We start from the raw sequence: 11133 nt of genomic DNA on the forward strand, positions 1-11133 counted from the left end.
CAATGGCGGCCATTAAGGCCTAGATGCCTCAGTTGCCTAGCAACAATCGCTCAGCTCCGCGCTGTATTAGCCATGGCTGCGCTCATGCTTGATTGGATACCAGCAGCAAAAGAGAAGATGTGATTGGCTTCCGCCAAGGGCCGAGCTCAGACTGGCAGATCCGGCCGCGGGGAGCAACGGCAGGAAGGCTCGGCCGTGTCGAGAGTTGTCTATCTCCGATTGGCTCAAGGGGGAAGGCAGGGCGGGCACTCGCTCCCGCGCGCACCACGTTGCCCCGTCGCCTGCTGCTGGTTGGCTGGGAGACGCTTGGGCGCCCGCCTTCCCTGAGAGGGCGGCGTCCGCTGATTGGCGGCTGCGGCGGAGTTCGCTTCCGCGTCGCTCGGAGAGTGGGAGAAGGCAAGATGGCGGCTGCAGTGCGTGGAGCTCCCGGGCTGCACCGGCGGAGGTCGATGGCAGCTTCTCTAGCGGCGGCGCTGGTGCTCCTATGCCTGGCGCGGGAGGCGGCGGCCGGCGGAGGCGGGACCCGCACGCTGGTGCTGCTGGAGAACATGAACCTGAAGGACACGCACTCGCTCTTCATGCGCAGCCTGGCAGGTCTGGCCCAGGAGCGGGGAGCGCTTTAGAGCAGACGGGGTCGGGGGTTGGGGTGGGAGCCTTTTCCAGCGCCAGGGCAGCATTCCCTTCAAGGCAGCCTCCCAGAAGGGACATGTCAGCGAGGTGTGTGTGTGTGTGTGTGTGTGTGTGTGTGAACACGTGGAATTCCTAGCTTTGGACGGTGACTAATAATAATAATAATAATAATAATAATAATATATTATTTATACCCCGCCCACCTGGCTGGGTTTCCCCAGCCACTCTGTGCGGCTTCCAACAAAACACTAAAATACAATAACCTATTAAACATTAAAAGCTTCCCTAAACAGGGCTGCCTTCAGATGTCTTCTAAAAGTTTGGTAGTTATATTTCTCTTTGACATCTGATGGGAGGGCATTCCACAGGGCGGGTGCCACTATCGAGAAGGCCCTCTGCCTGGTTCCCTGTAACTTACATTTATATATTAATTACATTTATCAAGGATGGCGCACATGGTTCTCTTATTCCTCATTTCATCCCCACAACAAGCCTGTGAGGTAGGTCAGGCCGAGAGACTGTGACTGCCCACCTGCAAGTGAGTTTCATGGCTGAGCCAGGGATTCGGAGTGTTGCCTTTCCGAAGGTCCTGCACTCTGAATCATTACACCACTAGGCTGTATGTATATGCATAGATTCTCACACACGCACCTCTCTATCCTCCATTCAGGGGAGTGAGAGCTGTTATCAGAGTCCCAGCATACGTTCCAGTGTGGCACAGTGGTTAGAGTGTTAGACCGGGACCAGCACTCAAATCCCCACTGCCACTCAGCCATGAAACTCACTGCCTGACATTGGGCCAGTTGGTCACTCTTAGCAGAACCTACCTTGCAGGGGAATTAAGGGGATGAAAGGAGGAGGGGTGGAGCTGCGTATCCCAGTCTGAGCTCCTTGGTGAGTTATAAAAGCAAAAAAGAAATTAATAGAAAACTTTCAAAGGAGGGTGCAGAGCTAATGTGGGATGTGGCCTTGAGGGAAGCCTGGTGGGCTACATCTGACGCTTCACCTCAGCTTTAGAGCAGGCATAGGCAAACTCCAGCCCTCGAGGTGTTTGGGACTACAATTCCCATCATCCCTGACCACTGGTCTTGTTAGCTAGGGATGATGGCAGTTGTAGTCCCAAACATTTGGAGGGCTGGAGTTTGCCTAAGCCTGCTTTAGAGGGTTAGGAGTGGAAGGCAGTGTTGGTTGGTTGAAGCGTGAGTAGGACATGATTTGTTCTTATTCCCAGGCTTTTCCAAGTAATAACTTGGTTATTTAATAACATAACCCTCAAGCTCATTTTAGGCAGCTCAAGAGATTTTATGTTTTATGGTTTATAAATGCTTTTAGGATAAATGAACAATTGGCGTGAATAATTCTGTGGGGCAGGTATTGGGCTTTTATTCCGCTTGCAAACAAGGGGAACAGAAGAGGCACCGTGAGGGTTGTTTCAGGCCAGCTAATATTACCCAGCAGAGGCAAAATGGGAATTTGGAACTCCCTGATTTGCCCGTCAGTCTTTTAGCAATGTCTAGTGGACCTAGAACTTTACTGGTTCCTGGATTTCTCTCTGTGCTTGGGAATATTACAAGTCCCTTATTTTCTCCCGCACTTCTAAATCTAGATAGGGGCTTTGATCTCACCTTCAGGACTGCAGATGACCCTGGGCTGTCTCTCATTAAATATGGAGAGTTCCTGTATGACAACCTGATTATCTTCTCTCCATCTGTAGAAGGTAAGACAGAAATGAAGCAATGTAGAGAAGTTTGCAGTGCAACCCTATGCTGTGTTTATTCAGAAGTGAAGACCACAAAGTTTGTTCGAGCTTTATTTCCTTGAACTGTTCAGTGCTTATTGTATAAATAATACTTGTGTGTCATTATTCTGTTTTGCTTTCTGCACCTGTTTTGCTTTTTTCTTATATTTCACCTGTTGAGTAGGTAATGGTCTTCATTTGAGGGTTTTTTGGTTGGAGGTGGAAGGCGTTTCTTTCTGTCACCCTTACGATAGGCATGGCACTTTGCATATTGTAAGAAGGTGAGGAAGAGTTGTTATTGGTTGAATACGTGGATAAATACAACTAGAAAAACATTTATGCTTTTAAAAATGAGTTTTGGGGGTGGATGTTGGCAGCTGGAAGTCAGTCATTTGTGGTGTGCAGCCCTGAAGTCCAGCTGCTTCACCTACCTCTGTATGCTCTGCAGATATTATCCCTCCTGCAAACTGCTCCTTGCAAATCTAGCTTTTGCTTTGACATGTTTAAACATCATTGGCCCTTCGTTTCAGATTTTGGAGGCAATATCAATGTAGAGACCATTGCTGCTTTCATCGATGGAGGGGGGAGCGTCCTTGTGGCCGCCAGTTCAGATATTGGTCAGTAAAATGAACTTTATCCAACGGAGAGCCTTCCTACCCCCACCGTGAATGGGGAACTTCTCGTTGATCAGCCATTTTGTTTTGTAGTTTGGTTGAGCCGCCTGTGCCTAGAATTCCTTTGGCTACAGCAGTCCTGGAATTCTGGGTACCACTGTAAATTAAATAGGAAATACAGGACAAAAGTACTCTTTCTAACCACCTTAAAGTGTGAATGCTAACTGTAAATGCGTTGAACCTTTTGCTATTTAGCTGGATAATTGACCTCCTAAGCCAAACTTTGCCAACCCAATACCCTCTAGGTGTTTTGGACTGGTATTGGCAGCTGTGCTGACTGGAGCTGATGGGAGTTGCAAAGGGAGGGCGCCAGGTTGGCAGAAGCTGACTTACTACTTTTACCTGAGTGATGAATGAGTATAGATTTAAGAAACAACAAACCCAGGGTGCCTCAACTTCTTTATGGCTCTTCCATTAGCACCTTTTCTCTCTATATAGCCATTTTCTCAAAGGAAAGCAAAAGGGTCTGTTTCTGTCTGCTGTCATCTTTGAAGGTGGCATGATTTCCCCCCCTTCCTTTGCATCTGTTTGGAAGCTGGTATCTTGAACAGAGTTAAGTAAACATTTGTGGCATCATAAAATAGAGCTCTGAGCACTTCCACCCTCTCTTTTCTATGCATAGAACATTTTTTCATACTTGGAGAGTGATTTGTGTGCGTATCATCTAAGTAGATGCCAGGCTACTTGTGGCTTTAATTATAAACAGCTCCCCTTTTTCTAAACAAGTACAATGTTGACAATTCTTAGGCGATCCCCTTCGAGAGCTGGGAAGTGAATGTGGCATAGAATTTGATGAGGAGAAGACAGCTGTCATTGACCATCACAACTACGATGTCTCTGATCTGGGTCAGGTAAGCAGCAGGATGCAAAGTGCTGGGTAGACCGGCTTTCTTCTAGGCAGTAAATATTTAGTTGTTTTGAAACAATTGCTTGTGTTAACCATTAAGCTCTTACAAAGGCTGCAGGTGGCCGCCAGCATCTTAGAAAAGGCAGCAGCCTCTTCACTTCCACAGAGGAGGGAAAGCTGCTTCCAAGATGGTGCTTGCTACAACATCTACATGTATATTTGAAAAACAAAGAACATATGCCAATTTACCAGTTAATTGATCAGACGAATCTACTTTCGGCCCCAACATGGAAATGGAATGCCAGCAGCCACTGGCTACGTTCTCAACTTTTGCGGCCTCTTCTCTTTCCTCCATTTGCAGTGAAATGAATGAAATGAGGAGAACTGTAGTTAACCAATTTTTCCTGTTTTATGGGGAACCTGGAAACTCCGGCTACCAGCGTCAGAACAAGCCAGTATCCAAAATATGGTTCAAACTATGGTTAAATATTCTGGCTAGTAACTGTAAATGTCCGACTCATGAAATGCAGCTATATGGAGACTACTTGGTTGAATCGTGCTGTGCGTGAAGGGGCTGCCCTTGTAATGCAGATGCTTTTGCATATCTTGGTTGATGGTGCTGAGCTGTAACCATCCAAATGCAGCCTTCTGTGTGTTGCAGAGAAAGTTGGAGAGGGCAGAAAGGCAGAGTTGGGGCTAGTGGGCAAAGAATTGTGGCTTCTTCTTCTAAGGCAAAGTGTTAGCCACATTGTCATTTGATGAAGCATTGGCTGAACCTGCCTGTAGAGTTGGCAGTCCCCAAAAGGTTTTAACTGCGGTCTCTTTGCAGCACACCCTGATCGTGGCAGATTCTGAGAACCTCCTGAAGGCTCCGACTATTGTGGGGAAGAAGCCTCTGAACCCCATCCTCTTTCGGGGAGTTGGGTGAGTCTTCTGCAACACGAGGGTTGTGTTTGGCCACAGCTATAGGAGCTGGTGCTCTTGGCCAGTTTACTGAGTGAAGAGACTATGTCTTCATCTAGACAACAAGAAAATTTGGCAACTGCTTTGCTACACTCCCAGCTCATGGGGCTTTCTGCAGCCAAGTCATTCTCAGTAGACCCACTCAAATGAATTGGCCCAAGTTAGTCCTGTTGTCCATAAATTTCAATGGGGTTACTCCAAGTAGGACTAGCAGTGGATACCTCCCATGGTTTTTCTTTATCTTCACTGCATTTTAAATCCTAAGCATAGAGAGAAGAGCCTTCTTTCAAGACAGCGTTGGGTCTTGCACCAAGTGCTTTCCATAAATACATTATTAATATTTGGGGGCTCCCACCTGGAGGGGCGCATGGGCATTTTGAACTGCGCCTTGGAAGGAAACTTCTCCCCTGCTGTCGGAAATCTTCACAATTAGTTTTTTTCCCCCCTGCAGGATGGTGGCTGATCCTGACAACCCTTTGGTTCTAGATATCCTGACTGGCTCCTCAACCTCTTACTCCTTCTTTCCTGACAAACCCATCACACAGGTATGACATGAAGGGGGGGCTTGCCTTTTTTAAAAACCTGCTGACAAAAAGTACCTTGGTGCCAGGCTCCAATTGCTTTCCTTTTGGTTGGGGACTGCAGGGGGCGCCAAAACAATGCTGTAGGACAGAGCACAGGTCATAAAAATGGTTCACCTGCACTGACCAGTCATTTTGCTCCCTTAGTACCCTCATGCTGTTGGGAAGAACACGCTCCTGATTGCGGGTCTCCAGGCCCGGAATAACGCCCGTGTTGTCTTCAGCGGTTCGCTGGATTTCTTCAGCGATGCCTTCTTCAACTCTGCTGTGCAGAAAGCTACCCCTGGCTCCCAGAGGTACAGTTGGGTTTCTACTCCATTCTTGTGTTCCAAACGATGCCCACCTTCTGTGTGCATGAGCAGGGACAGAGCCCATGTCCTTTGACAGAGACGGTTCAGTCTTATTTATTATTTCACTCCCCCCCCCCAAGTTGCTTAAAGTGGTATACATAGTTCTCCCCCTCCTCATTTAATCCTCACAACATCCCTGGGAGGTAGGTTAGGCTGAGAGGCGATGTCTGGCCCCAGGTCACCCGGTGAGCTTCATGGTCAAGTGGGGGGATTTGAACCCTGGTCTCCCGTGTTAGGAAATTTACATCCTCAAAAGAGACATTGAGGGTGGTTTACATCGGTACATGAGAACGAGCCCTCAAGTAACCATTGGAACGCTATTGGAAATAGCTAACATTTTCCTGCCAGTTAATCCAGAGTAGAGGATAAAGTCCGTACAGCATGAAAGCATAAAAGCACTGGCAACCAAAAGATTAAACAGCTGCTGGAATAAGAAAGGTATTTTGTGAGGTGGCTAAAAGCCATCAGGTGTGGGGGGCGGGGGTGTAATGTGACGTAATCTGCATGCTACCACTGAAAATGTCTCTCCCGTGCCCAGGCAGATGGGTCTATTACTGGGATACAGCGCATAGTCTCTATAGCTCATGCAGGAAGCTTCTCCACTGCATAACTGTTTCAGATCAGCCTTCTCCAACCTAGAGACCCCCAGGTGTTTAGGTCTGCAGTTTTTTTGTCGTTGAAATTCTACTCAGTATTGATCCAGGGTAGATTCCAATGTATAGTTAGCAGAGTAAAAACTTAAATACATTGCAGGATTCCCAAAAAATAGACCAGAGGCATTTCATCCAGCAGAGCTTTACTGCTACTGAAGGCAAATGAGCATAATGGTCACAAATCCAATACATTCAGGATTGGGACTGTCCATAAGAAATCCAGTTGCAGCAGACTTAACTTAAACTTACAATAGCTTATAATAAGACCTAAACCGTAACACTATGTACGGAACACCACACCAGAGCGAAAAGAGAGAGGGTGAAACTCAGGCTCCTTCTGGCCCTACTTTTATAGGCAGCATGACCTTGACAGAAAGAGAGAACAGAACCAGTTTAAACCAGCTGTACTCGGCTTCCCGGAAGGAATAACCCAAACATCAGTAACCTCCTGCTTGCTTCTTTCACACAGGGAAGCTTCCAGAACCCTCTTGAATTAATTAGAATAGGAAAGATCTCTACACATCAGATCAATATTTTCTGTACTGTACTAAGAAATGCCAACTGACACCCACCACCCCAGCTAGGTTTGTAGTCCAAAACACCTGGAAGTCTCTAGGTTGGTGAAGGTCGATGCAGACTGTGCTTGATCTGCCATGCAAATAACGCTGATTAATCTTCCTGTACTGGAGTTGAATTTCTGTGGATATGCAACATCCCTTGAGCAAATGTTAACTCTCGTTCCTTGGCTTCCTCTTCTCAGGTACTCCCAGACGGGGAACTACGAGCTGGCCATGGCTTTGTCACGCTGGGTGTTCAAGGAGGAAGGCGTCCTTCGCGTGGGAGAGGTGTCCCACCACCGGGTGGGGGAGATCGCGCCCCCTAGTGCCTACACCGTCACAGACCTGGTGGTGAGATTTTTAAACCGTCCTTTGCAGCCACAGCTTAAGAGTTCCCTTCACAGTCTGCGCATGCCTTTTTAGCCGGCCGATGACACTCGCTCCCGCCTCTCTCTCAGGAATACAGTATCGTAATTGAGAAGCTCTCTGATGGGAAGTGGGTTCCCTTTGATGGCGATGATATCCAGCTCGAATTTGTCCGCATCGACCCGTTTGTGAGAACTTTCCTCAAGAGGAATGGTAAGCTGGTTCTGTTTCCTCAGTCGTGCATTATCAGCCCCTTGAAAATTTCAGAATTTCTGCTGTCCCCATTTGCCTGTATTCCTTCACGCCTCCTCCACTGTGACCCAGGAGTGGGGGAGAGGTGAAACCACCTCCGTTACTTTCTAGAAAAGATTCATTTCTGGCCTGAGGTGAGTAGTTTGTATGCAGGTTTGCAGTCTGGTATGACCCAGGCTTGCAGTATCCTAACACCTCCACGTTAACAAAAAGAAATTGTCATAGTGATGTTGGGTGGTGATGAGAAATTCCGATACGCATTGAGAGACCTGCCACCTATACTGTCTGAACCTACCCAGCTGCTAAGATCCTCAGGTTGAGCACCTTAACTCAGTCCCAAAAACATGTGAGGCACACCTGGTGGTGACACAAGAGAGAGAAAGAAAAAGAAAAAGAGGGAGAGCCTTTTCAGTGGCTGCTCCCTGATTGTGGAATTCCACCCCCCTCCAAGAGAGGTTAGACTGGCTCCCTCCTATTCTTCTGTCAGCATGCTGGCACCTTATTGTTCAGACAGGCCTTTGAAAGATAAAGTGCAGATGGTGTTGATCAATGGGCTGCTGTCAGGGCGAACTGGATCTTAATTGCTGGTTCTAAATGTGTTTTGATATACAGTGGATGCTCGGGTTATGAACATGATCTGTGCGGGATGCACATTCGCAACCCGCAGCAGCGCATCTGCGCATGCACGGGTTGTGATTCAGCGCATATGCGCAAAGCAGAATTTAGTGCTTCTGCGCATGCACGACTGCCAAAACCCGGAAGTAACCTGTTCCAGTACTTCCAGGTTTGGGCGGTCCACAACCTGAAAAAACGCAACCTGAAGCGTCTGTAACTCGAGGTATGACTGTATTTGAATTACTGTCTTACAACTAGTTTGCTTTTCTTATTTTGCATTTCATAACATTGTAAGCTACCTTGAATCCCAACTTGGGAGAAAGGTGGGATATAAAGAAACAGAATAAAAATAACAGCAACTAGCTGCAACAGCCAGTGAGAGGGATATGTGCAGAGAATTTTCTCTGGGGCTGAGAGTTGCAACCAGTGCTAGTCCTACTCGAGGCATGACCCACTTAGGTCCATGAATTTCAGCAGGTGTGCTCTGAGCAGAGCTTGAATTTCCTACTTGGGAGGCGACCTCCAGTTCCCAACTGTATAAAGGACACAAATTCTACTGGATTAAGGGTAGTGTGACCACCGGAGCCACAGAAACTATTACGCTTCCAGGTCAGAATGACAGGAGTTAGGATAGGTTGTTGAAATGCACAGGGGAAGGAGGGCGAGTCCTTCACTTTCTTTGCATGTTGACCACAAGTTGGCCTGAGCCCCCCTGAAATGTGTTTGGCTCCTAGGAGGCAAGTACAGTGTCCAGTTCAAGCTGCCCGACGTCTATGGAGTCTTCCAGTTCAAAGTCGACTACAACCGGCTGGGCTACACCCACCTGTACTCCTCCACCCAGGTAAGAAGAGCCTTGGCCTGGGCAAGGAAGGAGCTTCTGGCCCAAGAGCCGGGTGGAAAGATACCATGGATGGTGCCGCCTCTACATCTTGGGGTCCCCGATCTCTCAAGCTAGTTAACAGTAAACAGACAAGCCCATTAGAAGATAATTGCTGGAAACCTCAGAAGGGGAGAGTTGTTCTCTTGCTCAAATTGTGCTTGCTGGTTTCCCACCGGCATCTGGTCGGCCACTTGTAAGAACAGAATGCTGGACCAGATGGGGCACTTGGCCTGATCCAGCAGGTGGTGGTTCTTATGTTAAATAGGCAACCCCAGCTGGCATGGCCAATGGTTCCAGATTCCCCATCTCTGGCCCACAGTGCCTGGGCCACCAAAGAGCTATCCTGACCCCTTTCCCTTTGGTAATGTTAGATGAGGGGCTCCCAGACAGGGCTGTCATTGGAGGAACTCAGTGAGCTGAGAATGATTCAGGGCAGTTTTGGCTTTTCATTGCAATTGCCCTTTAAGAGGGGCAGAATCACTCCCCAGTCCTCCTAACACCACAGGCCTTTAATGATTATGCTGCAGTCCGCTCTGTTTGCTTTTAATAGAGGAGTTGGATATATTTATTAATTATAGTGATTAAATCTTTGACTCGATAGTGGTTTTTCTCTGCTGGGTGTGTGCTTTGCAAGAAGCCTGCTTGTTGCCTGCGAGGTGGGAGACAGAACCCCCCACCCGTGCGTTTGGGTGGCTCCTGAGAAGCCGCCTCACACCTTGCTCTGCTATCTCCCGCCTTTGCCAGGTATCAGTGCGTCCCCTCCAGCACACGCAGTACGAGCGATTCATCCCCTCAGCGTACCCGTACTACGCCAGTGCCTTCTCCATGATGGTGGGCCTCTTCCTGTTCAGCATCGTGTTCCTCCACATGAAGGAGAAGGAGAAATCGGATTGAGGGTCTCCCAGCGGAAGGAATAGGGAGCCCACCTCTTCCAAGGCGGTGGCCCCAAGCAGTGCAGGCGCTGAGTACACACAACATTTGGAGACTGGAAGTCCTCAGGATCGAGGGACCAGGGCCTGGTGGGTGGGGATCAGGATTTTGGGGGCGGGCAAGGGGAAGCCTCTTGGAGGAAGAGAAGGAAGAGTGAGCAGCCCCTGAATGAACTCTTACAGAATCCACGTGTCAGTTCCTTTGTGGACGTCTCTCAAACATGCTTACTGCCACTGTGACTTGTTTCTGGTCTCCCTGCGAAAGATTGCTGTACTTGAATTTTGTTTTCTGAAATAAAGCAGCCTCACCTTCCAGTGATAGTTGTTTTCTTGAAAATAATTTGGGAGCGGCCTTGAACCCCAACTTGGGGGGAAAGGTGGGAAATAAATAAATAAATAAATAAATAAGAACAATTAGCTGCAACAGGCAATGAGAGGGATGTGTACAGAGAATGTGAAGACACATATGAGCAATGAGGGGCAAGTTGCATCTTCTGGAATGTCTTTGCCATGGAGTACCTGAATAACCTAAAGAAACTTGCTCAGTGATGAGATAGGGCACACATTTTTTTTGAAGGGGGGAGAACCAGAAGTAGCTTCTGACTCCTGAAAATGCATGACTCTGCAATTTACTTTTGTTTTCAGTCTGGGTGTTTTATGTAATATTTTGATTTAAATATAAAGCAGAGTTTTGAACAAATGCAATCTAACTACATTTGGAGCAACTGTGCTTCCCAACAGTAAGAAATGGCCACCCTCGCTAACAGTCAGCCAGCCTGGGACAAACTGACCAGCACCGGTTCTCTGCTGCCCAGTTTGCAGCAGAGACTGAAGGCTCCAGGGAGGAGGGTGGCGGCAGCAGCACCTGCAGCAGGAAGAAGCCTTGAGTTACACCTGGATAGTACTGGGAGAGGGAGTGGGTGGCGCTGTGGTCTAAACCACAGAGCCTCTTGGGCTTGCTGATCACAAGGTCAGCGGTTCAAATCTGCATGATGGGGTGAGTTCCCGTTGCTCTATCCCAGCTTCTGCCAGCCTAGCAGTTCGAAAGCACATCAGTGCAAGTAGATAAATAGGTACTGCAGCAGTGGGAAGGTAAAC

The 11133-nt window shown here is 48.1% G+C and overlaps 2 protein-coding genes across 2 annotated transcripts in view; one reads left to right on the plus strand and one right to left on the minus strand.

Moving 5' to 3' along the window:
* The window catches only part of FAM131C (family with sequence similarity 131 member C), a 569848-nt gene that overhangs the window by 273351 nt on the left and 285364 nt on the right, over positions 1–11133 (minus strand). The window lies entirely within an intron of this gene.
* On the plus strand, positions 218–10350 carry DDOST (dolichyl-diphosphooligosaccharide--protein glycosyltransferase non-catalytic subunit). The gene is made up of 11 exons (XM_083629540.1): positions 218–594; positions 2237–2347; positions 2899–2985; positions 3790–3893; positions 4719–4813; positions 5304–5397; positions 5581–5729; positions 7197–7344; positions 7452–7572; positions 8961–9067; positions 9851–10350. Exons 1-11 carry the CDS (start codon positions 402–404, stop codon positions 9998–10000), a joined length of 1359 nt encoding a protein of 452 aa, XP_083485666.1. The 5' UTR covers positions 218–401; the 3' UTR covers positions 10001–10350.

Source organism: Podarcis filfolensis (assembly GCF_964270895.1).
Source record: "Podarcis filfolensis genome assembly, chromosome: 8".
Lineage (NCBI taxonomy): Eukaryota > Metazoa > Chordata > Lepidosauria > Squamata > Lacertidae > Podarcis > Podarcis filfolensis.

Excerpts from the sequence above, each read along its gene's own strand:
- DDOST (XM_083629540.1), top strand. The coding sequence starts at position 402 with ATGGCGGCTGCAGTGCGTGGAGCTCCCGGGCTGCACCGGCGGAGGTCG. Across the intron at positions 595-2,236 it reads CTTCATGCGCAGCCTGGCAG|ATAGGGGCTTTGATCTCACC; the intron begins GTCTGGCCCAGG and ends TTCTAAATCTAG. Across the intron at positions 5,730-7,196 it reads GCTACCCCTGGCTCCCAGAG|GTACTCCCAGACGGGGAACT; the intron begins GTACAGTTGGGT and ends TCCTCTTCTCAG.